The sequence below is a fragment of the Chelmon rostratus genome, chromosome 6, assembly GCF_017976325.1.
Source record: "Chelmon rostratus isolate fCheRos1 chromosome 6, fCheRos1.pri, whole genome shotgun sequence".
Classification (NCBI taxonomy): Eukaryota; Metazoa; Chordata; class Actinopteri; order Chaetodontiformes; family Chaetodontidae; genus Chelmon; species Chelmon rostratus.
The window spans coordinates 27532792-27556249 of NC_055663.1; the positions used below are offsets into that span (position 1 = coordinate 27532792).

The following is a 23458-nucleotide window of genomic DNA, read 5'->3' on the forward strand; positions in this document are numbered from 1 at the left end:
AGGCAGAACACATAGAGGCTGAACACACAGAGACAGAACACACAGAGACAGAATGCATAGAGACAGAACACATAGAGGCAGAACACACAGAAACAGAACACACAGAGACAGAATGCATAGAGACAGAACACATAGAGGCAGAACACACAGAAACAGAACACACAGAGACAGAACACATAGAGGCTGAACACACAGAGACAGAACACACAGAGACAGAATGCATAGAGACAGAACACATAGAGGCAGAACACACAGAAACAGAACACACAGAGACAGAACACATAGAGGCTGAACACACAGAACACACAGAGACAGAATGCATAGAGACAGAACACATAGAGGCAGACCACACAGAGACAGAATGCATAGAGACAGAACACATAGAGGCTGAACACACAGAGACAGGACACATAGAGACAGAACACATATAGGCTGAACACACAGAGACAGGACACACAGAGACAGAACACACAGAGACAGAACACACAGAAGCAGAACACACAGAGACAGGACACATAGAGGCAGAACACATAGAGGCAGAACACACAGAGACAGAACACACAGAGACAGAACACACAGAAGCAGAACACACAGAGACAGAACACACAGAGAAAGAACACACAGAGGCAGAACACACAGAGACAAGATACACAGAAACAGAACACATAGAGGCTGAACACACAGAGACAGGACACATAGAGACAGAACACATATAGGCTGAACACACAGAGACAGAACACACAGAAACAGAACACACAGAGACAGAACACACAGAAGCAGAACACACAGAAACAGAACACACAGAGGCAGAACGCACAGAGACAGAACACACAGAGACAGAACACACAGAGACAGAACACACAGAGGCAGAACGCATAGAAGCAGAACACAGAGTTCAGCTGCACCTCAGATCTCTCTCTCTCTCTCTCTCTTTCTGTGTGTGTGTGTATTCATTAATATGAGATTTTACTTCATTAACTGTGATAAACTTCATAGTTAAACTGGAACACGTCTCTGTGTCACTCATACTATTTACACTACTTTTAGTACTTATGTCACTTTATGCTGTGACATATATACTACTAACACTACAGCATGCTGTGCTTTTACTATTATTTGGGCTGAGATTGGATTCTAATAATAACGACAATAACTACACACATGGTTTCTTCAGTCATTTGCAGAGAATTATTGATCTGTGTCATAATGTGACCTCTGACCTCCAGGTATCCAATGATGCAGTAGTTCTGTGGTCCAGCCAGACCGCAGGTGGAGGAGGCTGACAGCTGAGCTGCTCGACCCACCATCAGGTCACCGAGCGGGGGGTTACAGGAGCCGCTGGGACACTGTTGATGGAGGTCCTGGAGTCGAGCTGCTGGAAGACAAACTGCAGAAGGAGGCGGGTCAGATACTCGTCAGAGCGAATTTCAGTAAATGAGTGTAAAACGTTTCATTTGAATATTTCTGTCAGTGGAAACATCAGAGCGCTGCGACAGACACATGTAGCCACATTACACACAGCGTTATGTCTTTATGTCGTTATTTACAGTGTTTGATGGTCACTTTTTAACTTCTGACCATCATTTGCTTTTCAACAGGATGATCACACTGCCATTTGCTGTAGATATTCTTTTTTGTGCAATACTTTTTAATTACTACTGTTTACTATTTTGCAATTTTATTATTATGCATATAATCTTTTTACTGCTCGCTATTTTGATATTTTATTATGTATAGTTTGTTCTTTATAGTCTTATTTCACAATTTTTTCACTTATTTCACTGTGTGTAATGCTGCTGCTGCACTGCAATTTCCCAGCTTGGGATAAATAAAGTATATCTATCTATCTATCTATCTATCTATCTATCTATCTATCTATCTATCTATCTATCTATCTATGACCCAGAACAGAGCTTCGGATGTTCTGATGTCGTCAGTATTAATCTACAACATAGAAATGATAAAAATAAAGACAGACCATCGACTGAGAAGGTGTGTTTGACTGGTACTGTGTGGCACCATATGTGAGACTATAAGAGTGGAAAAACTCTCCATCTGCAAGTGATCACACGTCTGAGAAGAAAACAAAGAGCGTTTAATGCCAAAATATCTACAGTCTGATGTACCTGAACTCACCTGATACTCCCTACCTGGATACCTGCACCAATACACAGATACAATCCTACCGAGATCAATACTCCTTCTTTCCTTCCTTCCTCCCTCGCTCTCTCTCTCTCTCCCTTCCTTCCTTCCCTCCTTCCTTCCTACTTTCTTCTGCTCCTTCGTTCCTGCTATCCTTCCTTCCAACTCACCGATGAAGATGATGAAGATCACGCTGTGCTGAGACGCCCGCTGGCCTCTGATGGACTCCGGTCTCTGGAAAGAAATCAACAGTCATTCTAACACACGATGAGACAGACTGTCTAATTTGACAACTGATCTGAGGTCAGATCTTACCACAGGTTTTATCTTTTATCTAAAAACACAAACCAAGAATCCTGAACACAGTCATGTGTGTGTAACTGTGTGTGTGTAACTGTGTGTGTAGCTGTGTATGATGATGTGTGTAGATGCATGTGTGTGTAGATGTGTGTAGATGTGTGTGTGTAACTGTATGTTTAACTGTGTGTGTGTAGCTGTGTATGATGATGTGTGTAGATGTGTGTGTAACTGTGTGTGTGTAGATGTGTGTAGATGTGTGTGTGTGTAGATGTGTGTGTAACTGTGTGTGTAGATGTGTGTGTAACTGTGTGTATGTGTAGATGTGTGTAGATGCGTGTGTGTGTAGATGTGTGTGTAACTGTGTGTGTGTAGATGTGTGTGTAACTGTGTGTGTGTGTAGATTTGTGTGTGTAAATGTGTGTAGATGTGTGTTTGTAGATGTGTGTGTGTGTAGATGTGTGTGTGTAACTGTGTATGTTTAACTGTGTGTGTAGCTGTGTATGATGATGTGTGTAGATGTGTGTGTAACTGTGTGTGTGTAGATATGTGTAGATGTGTGTGTAGATGTGTGTCTGTGTGTAGATGTGTGTGTGTGTAGATGTGTGTAGATGCGTGTGTGTGTAGATGTGTGTAGATGTGTGTAGATGTGTGTCTGTGTGTAGATGTGTGTATGTGTAGATGTGTGTAGATGTGTGTGTGTGTAGATGTGTGTAGATGTGTGTAGATGCGTGTGTGTGTAGATATGTGTAGATGTATGTGTGTAGATGTGTGTCTGTGTGTAGATGTGTGTGTGTAGATGTGTGTAGATGCGTGTGTGTGTAGATGTGTTTGTGTGTGTAGATGTGTGTGTGTAGATGTGTGTAGATGTGTGTGTAGATGTGTTTAGATGTGTGAGTGTAACTGAGTGTGTGTGTGTAGATGTGTGTAGATGTGTGTGTAGATGTGTTTAGATGTGTGTGTAGATGTGTGAGTGTAACTGAGTGTGTGTGTGTAGATGTGTGTGTGTAACTGTATGAATGGCATGAATTCCCCTCTGGCAGTTACATGAATTCCTCTTAATCTACAAACAAAGGACTTTCACAGGTTTTCCATTCAAACACATCCTGAGTCTGTATCAACAGTGCTAGCGTGTGGCTAACAGTTAGCCTGACCTGAAGTTACATGAGAAATCATGTTCATAGATCAGAAACATCTGCAGGTGGACTCAGTTTTAAATTAAGATTGATGATGATCAGTCTGACTGAGCGTCTCTTGGCATGTTTCATAGTGTGATTTAATGACAGTTATGGAAGATTTTAATATACATATAACACATTATGCTGTCGTCTGGAGGTTCAGATTCTACATGAAGTCCCTGATTAACAGAGACATGAAAAAACTGAAGGGACCAACAGTCAGACTGTCACAGGAGACATTCAACACACAGAACAGACATACAGAGTCATAATGTTTTATAATAAGACCGACACTGCAACCAGGCAGCAAAGGTAACTGACCTGAGGAGACCCCTAGACCTAAAGACCTCCAACCTAAAGACCCCCAGACCTCCAGTCCTGAAGATCCCAGACTTACAGACTCTCAGACATCCAAATCTGAAATGATGAAGGTTTTGAGGTGGTGCCTGACTTTTTATTTGATCTTGGGCCTGTTTTTTGGAGGGTTTTAAATGTCTTATCAGTGCATGCTTTGTTTACCAGGACCCACCTCTGTCAGAAACGGACTTTTTAACCACTTCAAGACACTTTTTCATGATACACTTTTTAGGAGTTGGATGTTTTTGACTACTTTTTAACTGGATCAAGGATCTTAGTCATCGCACATGGATTTTAAGTTGTTTACGTCTAGGACACATGAACCTGTACAAATGTACTGAATAACCATCTATTATCTCCCTGTAACTGTTTTAACTGATGCTGTTTGTTGATTTTGTATATTTGTATTTGTCGAGCGTCGCCCTCAAATGTTTCTCTGACAAATTTAAATAAAGGTTGAATGAACTGATGAATAAATATATTGCAGCTGTCACAGCTTTATTTCAGTAGGAAATAACACAGAATTTGTGGCTGCTTTGTGGAGCTCTGTGCTAAACATGACCCTGACTTGTGTACTGATCCCTAAATACAGCAGTAAACTGTGAACCCTGAAGGCACCGATGAACTTTAATGGGAATGTTTGAGCCTCAGCAGCAATTATGGGGATTTACTAAACTTCACTGTGTTTCCACTTAAACTCCGAGTACTAACTCTTCCAATATTCAAGACAATGCATGTAGTTCTGTTAGTTAATAACAGGCTTCAAGTGAGAGCTGCGATGTTTTATTGCGGTTAACTTTATTGATCCCCAGGAGGGAGAAGGAGTATTAAAGCAGCAGAGGAAACATGTCGGAGAAGGAGGAACAGATACAGACAAGTACAAAACCAACAAACCACGCAAATTTAAATGAAATTTAACTGTGCGTGTCGAAGTTTTGGTATCTTCATGCTGGCCAATATTTGCATACTTTGAATGACTTTCTGAATGATGAATGTCTCTCTTATCTCTGTTAACTGCATACACAGATATACAAGTAATATTGATGTTATCATTTATCTCTGTGGAAGACCGAACAAGAAGAAACATGTCGAGAAGCTCACCTGCATCTCAGGTGTGCAGTTTGAAAACAACCCGGTCACATACGGATGCTCGTCAGGACCCCTCGGCGTCACTTTTTCAGTGTGCAGGGAAGTCCAGTCGACATCTACAGACAGCACGTTCTCACGCCCAACCCGTCAATCGACATGCAGCCCTGTTTCCAACAAAGTTGGGACACTGTGTAAATAGAAACCGAATGTGACGATTTGCAAAACACTGAAACATCATATTTAGCTGAAAATGGCACAAAGACGACACATCATATGTCGAAACTGTCGCCCCCTACAGTGTTGAAAGAGCACGTCCGTAATTTCCAAAAAGGTTTTTTAATTTTGACTGGTCAGACCGAAGGACAGTTTTCCACTTCACCTCAGTCCATAAAATGACCTCAGGACCAGAGAAGGCAACACTTCTGCATCTGGGCTGTGTGAACAGATGATGGTTTTCGGAAGTGTTCCTGAGCCCGTGCAGTCCAGTACAGAATCCTGTCTATTTTCAATGCAGTGCTTTCTGAGGGCCTGAAGATCGCAGCCATCCAAGGTTGGTTTTCAGCCTGGTCCCTTGTGTACAGAAAGTTCTTCAGATTCTCTGAAACCCTGATTTTTCCGAAACCTGTGTAGTAGTGCAGCCTTTTAACAATGTCAACCTCAGGTTTATTGTTTATCAGCAAACTTTATTTCGAAAGAATAAGTGGATGTTGTGTATTGATTATTGCTGACAGACCACCAAGCCCTGCATGCTGAATAAGGATGCTAAAGGGGTACCCAGTGCCTTAAAAAGTGATGCCAAGTGGTCCTGACCAAATGTCCACATGTGACATGTACCTACCTGAGAATACATGTTCTGTGAACTGATCTCTAACACTGAATCCTCATCAACGACCTCTCAAATGTCACCAGTCACCACAAGAACCTCATCAACATCCACTGAATCCTCATCAACGACCACTCAAACCTTATCAGTGACTACTGGAATCTCAATAACAGCCTCTGAATCCTCATCAAGGACAACTCAAATGTCGTCAGTCACCACTAGAACCTCACCAATAACCGAGCGAACTTTATCAACGACCACTCAAACCTCAGCAGTGACCACCGGAACCTCATCAACAATGAAGGGGACCTCATCAACATCCACCGAATCCTCATCGATGACCACTCAAGGCCCTGAGCTGAGAAAAGTTGTCCAGTCAGTCAACTAGAGTTGCAGAGTTGTGTGATCTTGTTTCAGACACTGTGGAATCTCTACAGAGTTAAAACAGATTGAAATCCTAATTAGCAGTTTTGACTGCAAGATATGTGAGACAGAAAATGAGAGTGTGGCTCAGTAATGATCACAGAAGTCTTCATCTCTTCCAGGGTTGTGTTTAATTGCATATTTGAGGTTTTAGTACCATATAATGCCAGTTTCAGATCACTTGAGCACCACAACACTTGTGTTATTTCTTCTTTTCACAGCATTTCTTGTCCATCTTTGCTCTGTTACAATTAAAATCTACTTAATGCCGGAAATATGACCTTAACAATGTTCCTACTCTGAACACCACTAATGCAATCAATGAAAAAGTTTTATTTCTGACGAGGAGACATCAAGATGTTTGGTTCTGCACACATCAAATCAGGTTCAGAGCAACTTGTAAATTTTGGTGCAGACCATGTAGACATGTTTGCTGAGACATCTTTTTATTTTATATCGAGCCCTGGAAAGTATTTATGGTCAACCTTTTTAGTCATGTACTCAGGTGAGTCTCCCTCACTGTCCTCCTCTTTAGCCTCCTGCATGGTAGACGATGAAGATGCACCCTTACCACACCATTCCCTGGTGGAGCCTCAGCTAGCCTTCAGCTAGCTTGCTGTGTAGCATTAGCTTGTGCTACATTCTTGTGCTCCCTGCTCTTTTCATGCTTCATCACACAACAGGTGGTTGAAATGATCTCGACCTGTATAAAACACACCCGTTTTGTCGGCTAGCTGCGGATGTGAACAGCATGTCCTGCACCGTATTTCGGCACGCTCATCGTTAGCTTCAAGCTAACACGTCTCAGAGAAAAGTCTTTTGGACTGTTTGGGTTCAGGTGGAACGCTAAAGTAGCTGCTTAATGACTGTTTATTTCTGGACGTCTCTTCACAACGGGTTACTTCATTGGGTCAAACAGGAAAGCGAGAAATGTGTGATGACGACCAATCACAGTGGCTGTCTGGTGAAGGCGCGCTTTGAAACAACTGATATTGAATATTTGTGATTTCTGTTGCGCAGGCGTAGCTGCATGTTTACTCCTGTTTATATGACGCTTCAACCAAATCCTCATTCCCTTCGTCCTGCTTTCAACCAGCTCCAGTGTAAATCCCTCCGCAGCAATGAGACACGCTCGGAGCGACACGTTCTCATCCCAGCGATGCACAAAGCCTTCCAGCCAGGTTAGGTCTCAGAAACGATTGTTCACGATTGGTTTCTCGCAGGACACGAACCTCGAGCTCCAGAGTGAAAGTCGTGTGTTTGGTGTGTTTGTTTGATCCATCCATCCACCAAAGATAATTTTCTGTTTTTAATTTTCCACTTATTTAATTTAGTTTGGGCTGAGGTGAACTTTAATGATGCTTACATGCATGAGTGTCGTGACTTTGGAGTTAAAGAGAGTTCAGTTGGGAATTTCAAAATAGGCAGAAATGCACCAAATGAAATTTAGCCAATTTGATCATTTAAGGCAGGTACTGATAGATACCACACATCCATTCTTCCATCAATCAAATCTTAACTTCACAATAAGAATAATTTCTATTTGGACATAATTATAAAACATAGTTGTTCTGTTTGATGATCACTGGTTGTGGAGATTTTTAATGTCTTTGTCATTTCAAGCAAATTTCAATCAATGATCACAGTAAATAAATCTGTTTCCTGCCACTGTATCAGTTTATACACTCTCTTTTGCTTTTCCTCATTTCGTTTTCCATTAATCGGCTACCTGGTTAGTATCATTTAGCTTCCACAAATTGATGATCGACAGCTTCACAGCATGTGCGCTGTGTGTCGGAGCAGCAGGTAGAGTGAATGCTTCACGGCTCATTTTGTGTGCAGATGCTCATTCGTGCATGATTTTTGCCTCACGGCTCAGACTGTATGTGCAGACAAGAGCTTATGGGAGCCATAGCAAAGTGAGCGATAGACCAAACCTGTCAAATAACGGCTTAACCAGATGTTAAAGATAACACTGTAATCTCACTTTATAATCTATAAATCTAACATAACTTTCTGTCAGAAGGCGCGAGTTTCTTCAGTCACCGTGGGTTCAAATTCTTTTGCTTCCATCCAGTTAAAGTACAGAAATGATCACACACAAGGTCGAGTTTTGATCGAGTTTTGATTTAGAAAAAATCTTCAATGTCATAAAAAAGTGAGTGAATGTGAACCTACCTGCTCCTGCTGCCACACTGAAAGACTGAACACATCTGGGCAGGTAAGAGCACACCTGAGTCCACTGTAGCCTGAGGCTGTTTGTGTCAATGAGAGAGAGCGAGAGGGAGAGAGAGAGAGAGAGACAGAGAGGAAGTAAAGCCTTATTTTTCTCTCAGTGTCAATGGTATAATGGAGTAAATGACAGTGAAGAACAAGCTAAAAGTTCATTTAATTTAAAACAAGCTGCTAAAACGACATGAGAGCTCATCAAACAAGACGGTGGCCTGACTGTTACGCCTGTCTGACGGTCAGGAAACCCCCAAAACCCCCCAAGAGACAAAGCACAGGTGCTCGACTCCAGACTTCCAGGGGCCGGGGGGGGCATCGTGCCACCCCAGTGCAGGTATCGAAGTGGCAGCAGAACGGTTTGCTCAGTGAGCGTTTAAGCGTCCTGAACACCTGCTGTCGATGTCGTGAACCAAGGCTAACACTGACCCACTCGTCTTTCTGCAGACGCCCGCCATCGAGGGAAAATGAAAAGGCTTTGTTCATCAAGACAACAAGACTTGACGGCTGTCAATCGCATGGCGGCACACATCACTGGCAGCGGATGAAGAGTCACCGGACGAAGAGGACGATTACTACACAGGATAAGATCAGTTTTCACTCTTTGCTTTGTGATGGTTTCAGGTTGCTGATTGTAATAATCGTGTTGGTAAATTTAAACATGCTTACCTGGACTCGCCAGCCACCATAGCCAGCGGCTGATTGGCCCTGATGTGGTGATGTTTTTCTGCCATCGCAGTGGAGTGTGAGAGGTTTTCTGGCGATCTCGAAGCCCAGCATGCTGCCCAGCCGATAACGGGCGCCATTTTGCATCTGAAGCTAAGCGGTATCAGTCGTCTGTCGGTGGTGTCATATTCGTTTTACCCACTCTGGCTGCCATAACTTCCATCTGTCAATTAATCAATTATTAATTAGTTAAATTAATTTGTTGAAAATTGATCCCAACGCCCTCAAATATATCTGTCTTCACAACCCAAAGATATTCAGTTTACTGTCAGAGAAACATGAGAGTATTTACATTTAAAAAGCTGAGATTCACTCAGCTGTAATCTTTTGTTCGTCCCTGACTCTCAGTGGTAGATACACAGAGGTCAAAGGTCAAGGCACAGGTATGACTGACATCAAGTTCGGAATGAAAGCTGTGACATGACACTATCGTCATCATGCTCTCACACTGTCTGTGCCCCCCGCCTCCCCCCGGCTGCTGCAGGGGAGCAGGGGTCATGTTGGTGTACAGCACCACCTGGTGGTCACTGTGTAGATGACACACAGGCAGCAATTTAAAAAGAGAGGAGCAGCTTCTTGACATCTTGTCATGTTTGTATAAACCAAAATTAACAAAGCCACTGTACGCTCGGACACTCAGGAGGCTGACATCTGCGTCACAGGACCCGGACTGGCATCTGTTCCGTTGTGAGCCCTTTAAATCCTGAATAGGATCACAGATCAAGAGCGACTACGTACTGTAAACGCAAATACAATGAGGCCAAACTGACTGTGAATGCATCCTGAAGAACATAGTGAAACAGCGCTGGTCAAAGAATCAGACAGTTATAACAAACAATACTACAACGCTGAAGCAGTTGACACGTGATACACAGAGGCCAGGATCCCGAGCGTGCCCGACCAAGTCCGCAATGGTCCTGATCTTGTTCTCACCTTCTGTGTCACCTTGTCTGTTCAGTGCTTCCCTCAGCCTTGTTGGGGTCACGGCGTGCATATTTGGGATTTCACTCTGGTCAACTTCATCTGGTTCAAGGCGTGTCAGGTCTTCAAGGTGTGCCAGTTCTTGCTTCTGCACACCTGCTCGCCTGCTCTGAGCCTGTTAATGGTTGTCCCTCATATCTGAGCACCAGCTCGATAAGAGGTCGATTTCATTCACACTCCACGGCTTCATTGCTCTGACCTCCCTTTCCGGTGCCCTCGCTCATCCGATCTTGATTATTGTGTAATAATGGCTTGAGCTGAGCCCTTCGAGCAAATCCTTATCCTGAAGTTAGGATCTGATTTGCAGACTTCCCTTAACCCAAACATACACCTTCATTGCCAACTCTCAGACAGAAAAAGCAGAGTTTTCACCGACATCCCCCTTCCCACAACCTTCAGCACACCACCTGCCCCATGTCCCTCACAAGAAACTGGGTGAGGAATAAACTCAGGAAAGGCTGAGGGTCAAGATTACACCAGCTCAAGGCTGCACGAGTTCGGTTCAGACCAGCTGTGCAGGATAGTTGAACACGCTTTCAATCTGGGCCTGAAGCTGGGGAGAGTGCCACAGCTGTGGAACCAGACCCAAAGACTCCAAACCCCAAGAACCTCAACAGCTACAGGCCGGTGGCTCGGACCCTGAAGAAGCTGGTCCTTGTCCATCTGCCCCCCCGGTGAGACCATCAGTGGACCATCAGTGCTTTCAGTACCATAAACCCTAGTTCTGTAAAACAAGTCATGTGGAATGAAATTATTGGTTTTCAATTTTATTTATTTTCTATTCATTCTCTTATTCTATTTTCTCTCTCAGCGATGTGGAGAAGAGGTTCCACTGCACGAGGCCGGATGGAAAACACATGTTCTGTGAAGGATAAACACAGGATGTGAGTCTGACTGTGTGTTTACAACTGTCCAGATTTTAGGTGGAGTTATTGATAAGCCAGTGAAGTTACAGTCAGTGCATGAATACATCATGCTTCAACCAAGTCTGTGGGAAGACAAAGGTTCTTTGTCTGGAAGAAAATTACGAGAACTGTATTTTGTAGAAAACATCTTGAGACTGCTGCAGTGACTCGATTGTTCTGGTTTTAGTTTTTACTGAAGCTCCTTATTGTAGCTACAGTTATAATCTTCTGTAACTTCAAACCATCGGTGAGTTTGTGCATTATTTACTGTGGATTTGAGCGCTTTTAGACAATATCTGGGGGCTCGTCCGGGATCACAGAACATGTCGTCCACTACGGGGAAGGCTGACTATCGAGGCCAGATGGTTTTTAGGACTGCAGAACATCAGTGAGACATCTGTGATCTGTCTTTCCAGAGAATGGAACAACAAGTGATCATAATGATAATGATGAGATGAGCAGACTCTACTTCCTGAGGAAACTGAGATCCTTCAACGTGTGCAGCAAAATGTTGGAGATCTTCTACCAGTCTGTGGTCGCCAGCGCCATCTTCTTTGTTGTTGTATGTTGGGGCAGCAGCATCAGAGCCAGCGACACCAACAGACTTGATAAGATCATCAAGAAGGCTGGCTCTGTACTCGGACTCAGACTTGAGTCTTTTGAGACTGTGGTGGAGAGGAGGACGCTGAATAAACTGCTATCCATCATGGACAATGATCAGCACCCTCTCCATCACACAGTGGACAGACAGCGGAGCAGCTTCTCCCACAGGCTGCTACAGCTCCGCTGCCGCAGGGACAGATACAGGAAATCTTTCCTGCCACATGCCATTACACTGTACACTAAAAAAATACAATACTTTGTACCACTACTGTTTGCTACTTTTGATATTTTAATTATTACGTATATAATTTTTACTGCTTGCTATTTTGATATTTTATTCTGTATAGTTTGCTCTTTATAGTCTTCTTTATGCTTACAGTCACGGTACACTTTATTCTCTACACACTGCCATTTGCTGTAGATATTCTTTTTGTGCAATACTTTTTCATTACTACTGTTTACTATTTTGCTATTTTATTATTATGTATATAATCTTTTTACTGCTCGCTATTTTGATATTTTATTATGTATAGTTTGCTCTTTATAGTCTTATTTCAGAATTTTTCACTTATTTCACTGTGTGTAATGCTGCTGCTGCACTGCAATTTCCCAGCTTGGGATAAATAAAGTATATCTATCTATCTATAAGAATCATCGGGAATTAATTAGCATGTTAAATCATGTGGAAATTGTAACACCAAATTTACCCAACTGGGCATTAATAAAGTTGATCTTATTTGCTTATTTTTGTAAATTCTAAAACTGTGTGGGTTTAAATTGGACAGCATACCCGTGGCTGAGGTTTATGCACCTTAAAGGTGCACAATGAAAAAGTGGCAGAAAGGATCTCACCTCCCCATCTGTTTGGCGAAAGTCCTCCTTAAAATCTGTGGAATCGGTGTTGTCTTTGTATGTTGTGCCTCCGTGTTAAACTGCATGTGTGTGTGTGTGTTATTTTTAAGCATCTTTTGTTAACTCTCACCTCTCTCCTGACGCTGACGGTGTCAGAGCTAGCATACCTGAGCAGAGCTAGAGTAGACAGGTGAGGAAGAGGGCCAAAAAGCACAGGGAACTCATACAGCCACGACAAAACTAATTCAGTAATTAGGAAACACCATGGTTTCAACGACTCTGACGAGGACCAACAAATATGATCCAATTTGCAGTCTTGGTGAGTAACGACGCTGACAGCCAAGCTACAGTTCTCAGCAGGTTTTAAGTTGGGCTGATGGAGATGGCAAAAAAAATATCATCACAATGAAAAACATTTTTGTTATATTGGCAAAGGTTCAGATGATCCAATCCAGCAAAATATTTCGTCCAAAACACTTTAGTACTCAACAGATCATTTCACATTAGCCGGGACATGTGGCCTCAATTTAAAGATATGTAGCCTAGATACAAGTAAAGATGGCCCAACTATAGACTGAATATAAATGTAGATGTTTAGTATTGTAGTATGCTTTGGAGAGGCATTTTAGGCTAATATCACAGGAATGGTAAGAATTAGATCCAAACATTAACAGACACCATAGATAGAACCTGTTTTTTTTTTTTTTTTTATGTTTATGTTTCATAAAAATAGTTTTTGTTGTTTTGTCCTCAACTATAAAGCCACAAGGTGAGAGGAGTCACTGTTTCCTCATCAAATGTTTCTTTAAACAATCTGTTGATGATGAAACCATCATACAGGCTGTTGCTCCGACAACCAGTTTGAATTATTTACAGTTGCACAGACTAAATACTGCAGTACCCATGAGCCCCAGCTGCTCTTGTGCCATGTTTACTGAACAATTAACACAGAAATGAAATCTGAACTGATTTAAGCTGCCGATTGGTTTCAGTTTTTCTGAACAGCGTCATCTTTAGCGTCGTCACAGGATTTGAAGCCCTGTGATTGGATGATATTTGGTGAAATGCACTTTGGGAGTTGTAGTTGACTTCAGTCCACAGGCTTCTTCTTCACTTTTTCTCAAAGAAGCAGATGTTTTTGTCCTGATGATTCAACAGGAGAGTTTCATGTTGGTGTTTCAGGAACATCGTCTGTGAGAAACATGAACGAGACGCCTGAAAAACTCTTCACGAAACATCCAGGAAACCAGTTTGTGGTGATAATATTTAACGTGAACATGTTGTGTGTTCATTTAAAAGCATGACTCACAGTCTGTTTGATACTGTGAGTGATTTAAAGGTGAATTTGAACAGAATGTGAAGCGTTCAAAGGTGGCGACAGGTTAACAAAGTGCTGGTGTTGATGAAACCAGCAGCTGAAGGCCTCACAGAGTCATTGTTAACCCTTTGAAAGAGGCTTTGTGTGTGTGCTGACTCGGCACTCCGGAACACAAAGCACTGAGTGATGCTCAGGTGTATAAAAGCTGCGAGCTCACACAGGTGTGAAAGCAGTCCACCTCCGTCAGCACAGAGCAGCACGTCAACAACACGCCAACATGTCCGCCACCGACATGAACATGATGAGCAGGGTAAGTCCCAGCATGCATCACTGCTCCCAAACCTGCACAGACAGCGTTGGGAACGCTGGATTACACACATGTCTGAGGATGATGTGATCTGGAAAAGCAGACGAGCAGAGGGAACATTAGAGTTTATCAAGTTCGCTTCAAATTAATGGTTTGTAACCAGCTCAGCTAAACGTGAAAATGGGAAATTTGTTCACAGTAAAACAAACGATTTAACATGTATGAAGACTAGAATTTCACAAATAAATAAAATAAGATAAGATAAGATAGACTTTATCCATCCCCAGCTGGGGAAATTTGGGTGTTACAAGCAGCAGGTAACGGCAGCTGGAAAATAATAGAAATAGAGAAATACAAGATACAAAATACAAAATACAAAATAAAAGTGGACTATATATATATATATATATATATGTGTGTGTGTGTGTGTGTGTGTGTACAATTATACAAAGGGCTTATGTCAGAAAAAAAAGTATGTTAAAAATATGCATATATATATACATAAAAATATAGATAGCTGCAAAGAACTGTGAAAAATTGAAAAAAACTTTATTGAAAAAAATTACCATAAAAATATACTGCAGAATTTCAGACTATACACACATTGAACATGGGATGTTAAAAAGTGACTACAGCATTAATGATATTACACAGAAATAAATATGTTTATGTCACAGTAGACATATACATATGAGCAATAAAATGAAGGCTGATTACTTTTATTATATTATTGATTGAGATGCAGATTACCTTCTCCATTAATTAATTATTCTTAAAAACAACCGAAAAGCTGAAACCAACCAACGGAAATAAATACACAAAGTTGACATGAAACTAAACGCTTTAAAGATGTTTGATCGGTTATTTTACATGAACCATCAGATCAGACCTTCACATGAACACATGAGAAACACAATGATAGTTTTTATTATTGATTAGATTTTAAGAATCCTCACTTTGCACTCGTTTTATCTCGCTTCATGATACTTAAAGAATCAAACACGTTCATATTGTAGAGTTAAAATCTATTACTATTATTATTATTCAGCCTCTCTTTATGGTTACTATCTCTGTCATTCAACAACATTTCTTCTGATAATAAAATAAAACTTGCAAGGATACTTTCACCGAGTGATTCAAGTCATTGATGAGCAGGAAAAATGTGGGTGTGTTTAAGTCAGCAAACAAACAGCTGATTCCTGTTGCACATGTAGCTGAAATGTGCCAACAATATTTGAATTGCCCTGCAAACCAGACACACAACATTATCCACAGTCGTAGGGATGCACTCACTGACTGGAGGAGGTAGCTGAACCTGGACCATCTCGGGTCCACACGTTCAATGATTCCTTCAGTTAAAATGAGCCCAGAGATAGTCGCTCATGTCGAATCAGGTGCTGTAAAAATATATGTGCTGTACAAATCCAACTGAATTCTCAGCTCACGAGTCACGGAGCTGACCCGAACGTTCGGCCATGTTTCAGCTCAGTGAGCGAGCTCTCAGGATCAAGTCAGACCAGCTGTGATTAACAGGATCTGGATCATCAGGAACTGGCTGTCTACAGCTGGATGTTTGAGCTGGAGGTCTGAAGCAGCCTCAGACTACATCAGTCAGTCAAACCTCATCACTTTATCTAAGTCTGTCTTCTGTCTCCCGGTCAGATCGTCTTCTACGAGGACAGGAACTTCCAGGGTCGCTCCTACGAGTGCAGCAGCGACTGTGCTGACATGTCTTCCTACCTGAGCAGGTGTCACTCCTGCAGGGTGGAGAGAGGCTGCTTCATGGTCTACGACCGCACCAACTTCATGGGCAACCAGTACTTCCTGAGGAGGGGCGAGTACTCCGACTACATGAGCATGATGGGAATGAGCGACTGCATCAGGTCCTGCCGCATGATCCCCATGGTAAGCACGCAGCCAATCACAGCGCAGCACTGATGACTTATTCATCAGTGTGGATCAGCATGAGCTACATCTGACCAATCACATGACAGATCTTCATCCTATACTCAGGTCTGACATGAAGCCAGTCCTTATTTGTCTCTAAACACACTAACCAGAACAGTTCAGGTGCTGTATTGAATGTTTACTGATTATTAATTATTGGTTATTGATGTGTTCCAGCACCGCGGGTCCTACAGGATGAAGATCTATGAGAGGGAGAACTTTGGAGGCCAGATGCACGAGCTGATGGACGACTGCGACAACATCATGGATCGCTACCGCATGTCCAACTGCATGTCCTGCCACGTGATGGACGGACACTGGCTGATGTACGAGCAGCCCCACTACAGAGGCAGGATGATGTACATGAGGCCTGGAGAGTACAGGAGCTTCATGAACATGTCCATGAGCAACATGAAGTTCATGAGCATGAGACGCATTACGGACTCCTGCTACTAAACACTGTCGACACAAGAGAATAAATAAAGTTCTGTTTCAGTAAAGTTTACTGTCTGCTTTATTCATCATACCACAAAGAACCATTCATCTGTTCATCAGCATAATAACTCTAAGACACTTTGTATTAGTGATTCAATTCTGCAACAGTAAATGTATATATATAGATAGATACACACACATCACATAGATACAGACGCATCTTAAACACATATGTAAATAATACACACATCATATATCACATCACACTATATAGACATGTATATTACATCATCATCACATCATATACACAGTGAAATTGATGAACGATTAAAAAACAATAACAGCAGACATCTCCACTGAGGTGTGTGTCAGAAATTAGACGGACCCCATGCCGCCTCCTTCAATATATGGTTATCTTAAACAGCCTGGCCTGGTCAAACATATCGCAGCAATCACAGACCAACTGTCTCAGTAAGTTTAAATCTTCTCTCCTGTCACAGAATACCTGCAAATGAAACTGGCTCTTCTTAATGCCTCAGCATTGGCTAACAAATCTCTTCAGGGAGTTAATTTCCCTGGATTATTTAACAGCATTTCTCTTTTTGTTTTTGGGCCTCCTAGTGGGATATCAGTTGCTCATCTATTGATTTATTGCCAACAGACAGTTAGTAATGAAGTCTGGAGCGGCAGCATCATTTGGGTCAGCACAGATGTACAGTTGTGTGTCATCTGCATAACTATGGAAACATACATTACCCCCCATACATTGAGCTCTCTGATGACACCACCCTGTGGCAGCACGTATAGTGAGAACATTAACGGACCAATCAGCTCTCTGCAACCCCAGAACAGATGTCATGTTTCTCAGACACCTGATCTCCAAGACTGACATCAAACTTTCTCCGTTTGATGTATGTTTGAAACCAATCATGATCAAATTCAACAAGAACTGAGAGCTTATTTTGATCAGAATTTAGTCTGAGGTCGCTGATTATTTTAGTCAGAGCAGTTTCAGTGCTGTGGTCTGTTCTAAAGTCTGACTGTTTTTTTCTTTAAGTAAGGAGTTAATTTGCTATGAAACAATCCTTTCTAGTACTTTACTGTTGAATGGAAGGTTGGATATCGGGCTACAGTTTCTGAGTGCATTACTATCTAGGTTGGCTTTCTTTAGTAATGGCTTTATAACAGCTGTTTTGAAGTCATCTGGGAAGACGCCTGTTTGCAGAGATGCATTTAAAATGTTCAGGACACGACTTGAAACAATGTCAGACACCTGCTTTAAAAATGCTGCAGGTATTGGGTCAACACAAGCTGGACAAGTCAGTGACAGTCTTGCAGAGCTCAGCTAATGTAATGCAGGTGAATGTTTCCATGGTTTCATCTTATTTTGATAACGTTAAACGATGCAAGTTCTTCACAGTTTGATGTAGAGGACTGTGGATGGGTGTGGGTGGTGCTGAGTGGTGGCTCAAAAGTGGAGAATATTATTGTAGAGTTCCCAGCATCCTCTGCTTGGAAAAGTAATCCTTTCTTGCCAGACCTGCTGCTTCGTCATAGACAGTCATGGCTTCTTTGTATATATTACAGTGAACTGTGAGCCCAGTTTCTTTCATTTTCTTCAGCTGCTCAACAGATTCTCTTCCTGTCATTAACACTCCTGTTGTTTACCCATGGGGAGGTTCTGTCAGTCCACCTCTTTTTAACCCTTAGTGGAGAAACGTTGTTTAGAGCAGATGATGAGGTGTTGTCGAAATGTTCAACTATGCCATTTAAAGAGCAGTCATCGCTGTGTGACTAATATGATCTCATAATATCACAGAACTTTGCTTCAGCTTTGCCAGGTTGATATGAATCAACCAACAATTCCCCTTTAGTCTTTGTTCAGATTAGTTTTGCGTCACAAAGCACACAGTGATGGTCAGAAACAGGTGATTCTAATCCTGAAACATCACCTGTTTTACCCTGTTGTTATCACCAAGTCCAGAATGAATGTGATCATGCTGATGAGTGGCTTCATTTACATGTCCTGTGAGTTCAAAGCTGTCCAGTGAATTCTCAAGCTCCATAGGTTTGGAGTCATTCTTTTTGTTGATATGAATATTCAGGATTAAGCCGTCACATCCAGGGATTTCCTGCACAAACAGTGCTGAATGTCTTGGTGGTCTGTACACTGATAATTCTGCTTGAGCTCAACAGCAACATAATGACGTTTGCCTTCACGAACAATGTGATCACCTGCTGCTGGTTAATTGGAGGCTCTGTCCACCACTGATGTTTAGAGTGATTATTCTTAAACTCTCCATGTAGAGCAAAGAGACAAAGAAGACAGAAAGGACAGTGAGACCCTTCCAAGAAAAGATTACAACCCTCACTGCTGCACCCATTTGTTATCAGTAGTATTTTAGACATTAGGAGGAACTTTCTCCACTTTTCTTTCCTAACTTTGTCCAGTATGAAACCTTTTCTGTTTACTCAGCTGTTCATAACCAACCCGTCTTTTCATCTTGAGGACAGAATAAATGAATCCGTCTGCATTATAGAAAAGGTCTGTTATCCCCACAGACTGCCTGTCTTAAGTTTCATCCAGGAAATGACAGATTTCCTGTAAAGAATACGACTGCTGATCCTCCTGGGACACAACATCAGAGAATTGTGCCAGACAGTCGTCTTCCAACATGTCCTTGTCTTCATTTTTACCATTTACAGTGTTTGACCCACCTGCCGCCACAACTTGGTTTTCAGCCTCGGCTGTCTGAGAGTCGATCACCCCCCCTTCTGTCTGTCCACACCTTCATCGTCCTCCACAGCTCGTTTCTCAGTGTCAGAACTCCTGTCCCTCAAATCACTCGTCTCCTGCACTGTTTCTTCACTGTTCAGAGTATCAGGCTGTCGGTTTCAGCCTCCCCTGCTCCACATGCTCAAACTCCCAGCATGCAGTGAGAGAGAGACACAGAGACAGAGACAGAGAGAGACAGGGAGACAGACAGGGAGACAGAGAGACAAAGAGAGAGAGACACAGAGACAGAGAGAGACAGAGAGAGAGAGACGGGAGAGAGAGAGAAAGAGACAAGGAGAGACAGAGAGACAGAGACAGAGAGAGAGACAAGGAGAGACAGAGAGACAGAGGTGGAGAGAGAGAGAGAGACAGAGACAGAGACAGAGAGAGACAAGGAGAGACAGAGAGACAGAGGTGGAGAGAGAGAGAGAGAGACAGAGACACAGAGACACACACACAGAGAGAGAGAGAGAAAGACAGAGAGAGACAGAGAGAGAGAGAGAAAGAGACAAGGAGAGACAGAGACAGAGAGAGACAGACAGAGAAACAGAGAGCTGGTACATTTATTGTATTGTGTAAAGGGCTAAATCTTGTGTGGCTCACCCAAAAATCTGATATAAATTCACATAAAAAAAACTTTGTGCAAATGAATGTGGAGTTTAAGCACCAAAACATTTTGTCCTCGTGAGTAAAGGTATGTTTTCACGGAGAATTGTCTTTTCACACGATGCTCGAGAACAAACTGCTGCCTCGCTGTGCAGAGAGCTGAGATTTTTCTGCACATTCAGACATAGAACACACGAGCATCATGTTTCATGCAAATCCCTTTAAATTGTGACTTTAAGAAGATACGTAACACTTGATTGGGGCAGATACTTTTGTAAATATCTGCTCATTCTGAATAAGAATGGGACAGTTGTGGAATCCTCCAAAAACACCTGTTTGGAACATTCCACAGGTGAATCACCTGTTACCAATGACAGCATTCATGTATATTTTTTTGGAATCAGGTTTTAAAATGATTTGGATGATCTGAGGCTGAGGTGTCGGCTGATAATCATGTTTATGCTCACAGGTTCAGCGCTCACACTGCTCATTTGTCTTTATTTCTCATTTTTCTCTATCGTCTCATTTCTTCTCTGTTTCTGCTGCTGGGATGTTAAAGCTTAATAAAAATTTCAGATTTGAGGTCATGAATTTGAAACTTGTGCTACACTTTTCCTCGGGAACAAATTATGATTCTGTGCATTTTGAATGATATAAAAATATCTTCATGTGAATATGAAATTTGTGAATAAATGTTTCTAATATACAAAAACAGCAGTTTGAACAGCAGGTCCAGATGAGCCACACAAACACATGAATAAAGAACGTCTGTTTAAAACAACATTATAATGTGCTATAAAGCGTATAAACCTGCTGATTCCTCTGAGCTCCTGTGATTCTGACTAGGTTACAGATTTGTTTTTCACTTCATACATCGTTTCAATAATTTGCTTTATTTCACAGTGTGTTTGTGGGTTTAGTTTTTATTCCTCTTTTTTTGAACATTGTGTTTCTTTCTCATTCTCATTCTCTCTAACGTTTAGTTTTTATTGAAACTAACAACATCCTCACAAAACTGTAATTTGTCCAAATGTAATTAGTCAGAGTGAAAGTCAAAATGTCTTTCATGTGAATTTTTTCCACCTGTGTCCAATAAAAGTTTGATAGAAAACCTCCACACATGTTAAGGGCGCCATGTATTTTGCATAGGTGAGATCAGAAACAGGAGGCTTCCTGTTGGGACAAAGTTTAATCAGATGTTACAGCTTTGATGTTTTAAGTGAATTGTTTAAAAGCCTGTACATGACACAGGTGTTTTGTTTTGTCTTCAGGTTTTTGTTCCAGAAAGCGTTGTGGACAACAGAGGCCTGAAGGAGACACGCTGCTGCTGTCTGTCGCTCTTTGTCTGTAGTTTCTAAGAGAAATGCCGAACACTGAGCGACTCTTTTATGGCGCGCTGCTGGCTCAGGCTGTTTGGACAAAAGGCTTCAGCTGCTCAGGTGCTATAAAGAGCAGCAGCTGCTCCACAGGTAACACACACAACCACCACCACCGACAACATCAGCCACCAGCTGAGCAACCAGAGGCAGCATGACTTCCAGCAGCATGAACATGAGCAGGGTGAGAACAGCACGCCGACAGGAGGAACCTCTCTTCCCTACAAACACATCAAATTTTAAAAAAGATCTGCTTTTAGTGACTCTGTGTGAAGTTAATGGTTAATAAATCGTTTACTTTAGCTATTTTATTGACTTAAATTCCATTATACAAATATATAAAACAACTTTACGTGATCAACTAAAAACATAATTATTTCATTCATCATAGGCGTCTTTTCCTCTCTTCTCACTGTCTTTATTTCAGAGTCACAACATGTCTGATATTAATTTCAAAATAAGTTACCATGTAGGTGGTACCACATAAGAACCAGGACAGTTTTTACTGGAGAAAATATTTGCACACGGTTTGTCGACGGTTCCCATCACAGAGTCAACGTCAGTATCTGAGTGAGCAGAGCAGAGATAAGAATCTCTGAGCCACTTGTTTCAGCCATCGTTGATTTCTGCTCATGCTACATGTTTCTGTCTCCTGGTCAGATCGTCTTCTACGAGGACAGGAACTTCCAGGGTCGTTCCTACGAGTGCAGCAGCGACTGTGCTGACATGTCTTCCTACCTGAGCAGGTGTCACTCCTGCAGGGTGGAGAGAGGCTGCTTCATGGTCTACGACCGCACCAACTTCATGGGCAACCAGTACTTCCTGAGGAGGGGCGAGTACTCCGACTACATGAGCATGATGGGAATGAGCGACTGCATCAGGTCCTGCCGCATGATCCCCATGGTAAGCACGCAGCCAATCACAGCGCAGCACTGATGACTTATTCATCAGTGTGGATCAGCATGAGCTACATCTGACCAATCACATGACAGATCTTCATCCTATACTCAGGTCTGACATGAAGCCAGTCCTTATTTGTCTCTAAACACACTAACCAGAACAGTTCAGGTGCTGTATTGAATGTTTACTGATTATTAATTATTGGTTATTGATGTGTTCCAGCACCGCGGGTCCTACAGGATGAAGATCTATGAGAGGGAGAACTTTGGAGGCCAGATGCACGAGCTGATGGACGACTGCGACAACATCATGGATCGCTACCGCATGTCCAACTGCATGTCCTGCCACGTGATGGACGGACACTGGCTGATGTACGAGCAGCCCCACTACAGAGGCAGGATGATGTACATGAGGCCTGGAGAGTACAGGAGCTTCATGAACATGTCCATGAGCAACATGAAGTTCATGAGCATGAGACGCATCATGGACTCTTACTATTAGAGTCACCATGGAAACACTGAGAATGTCTCAATAAAGTTGTGTTTGACTTAAAGTTTCTGGTCTGTTGGATTTGTGATAAACACCAAAGTTTGTTGTTCAGGGTCAAGGTGGACCTTGAAAATGAAAATGAAATCAATGAAAAGACAAACAGGAGAAGAGGACAAGATATCAGGGGATAACAGGGTAACAACCCAGAGGGAAATAAATTACAGCAAATATCTTCTTAAAGACTGAATAGCCGACCAATTCAATAATTAATAGAGTACAGAAATATTGTTACTGTGAACAAACAATAAAGAGGGTTAGAGTGCAGATATTCTAATGAAATTACTGATGGCATCATTTATTTTGAAAATAGTTCTGTACTTTGTTTCTAAAATGATGATGAAATTCTGGAGAACACAGAAGAAGTTTTTGGATCCAAAGGAAGAAACATCTGATAATGAGACCTGATGATGAAGATGAACATAAACCTCATATCATCAGATAATACTGGAGCTATTCCACAGAGACAGTCAATATAGCATTGTTTTTAGGGTTTTTAAAGGTCTACAGACCACACCCATCCGTGCTGCCGGCAGCTCCTCATTGGTCAGAACAACCGGCTCGACCACAAACGCAGAACTTGAAGTCTTGTAAGGTTCTCGACTCGTGATCTCGTGTGATCTCATGATCACACAACATTTGGTC

The 23458-nt window shown here is 42.1% G+C and overlaps 3 protein-coding genes across 4 annotated transcripts in view; 2 read left to right on the forward strand and 1 right to left on the reverse strand.

Moving 5' to 3' along the window:
* Nucleotides 1–8523, reverse strand: part of lamb4 (laminin, beta 4) — a 28975-nt gene extending 20452 nt beyond the window's left edge. Inside the window, exons 1-4 of one of the 2 annotated variants that reach the window (XM_041939111.1) lie at nt 8488–8523; nt 5076–5227; nt 2313–2376; nt 1221–1387 (exon numbers count right to left, since the gene is read on the reverse strand). In XM_041939111.1, coding sequence (XP_041795045.1) covers nt 1221–1387; nt 2313–2376; nt 5076–5081 — 237 coding nt within the window. In that variant the 5' untranslated portion in view covers nt 5082–5227; nt 8488–8523. The remainder of the gene's footprint in view (nt 1–1220; nt 1388–2312; nt 2377–5075; nt 5228–8487) is intronic. The other variant, XM_041939110.1, reaches the window with a different exon arrangement.
* A 5674-nt stretch (nt 8524–14197) lies between these two features.
* LOC121607476 (gamma-crystallin M3-like) lies at nt 14198–16630 on the forward strand. Its single transcript, XM_041938302.1, has 3 exons — nt 14198–14230; nt 15890–16132; nt 16352–16630. Exons 1-3 carry the CDS (start codon nt 14198–14200, stop codon nt 16628–16630), a joined length of 555 nt encoding a protein of 184 aa, XP_041794236.1.
* Nucleotides 16631–21512: 4882 nt separating this feature from the next.
* LOC121607475 (gamma-crystallin M2-like) lies at nt 21513–22768 on the forward strand. The gene is made up of 3 exons (XM_041938300.1): nt 21513–21551; nt 22028–22270; nt 22490–22768. Exons 1-3 carry the CDS (start codon nt 21522–21524, stop codon nt 22766–22768), a joined length of 552 nt encoding a protein of 183 aa, XP_041794234.1. The 5' UTR covers nt 21513–21521.
* The last annotated feature ends 690 nt before the right edge of the window (nt 22769–23458 follow it).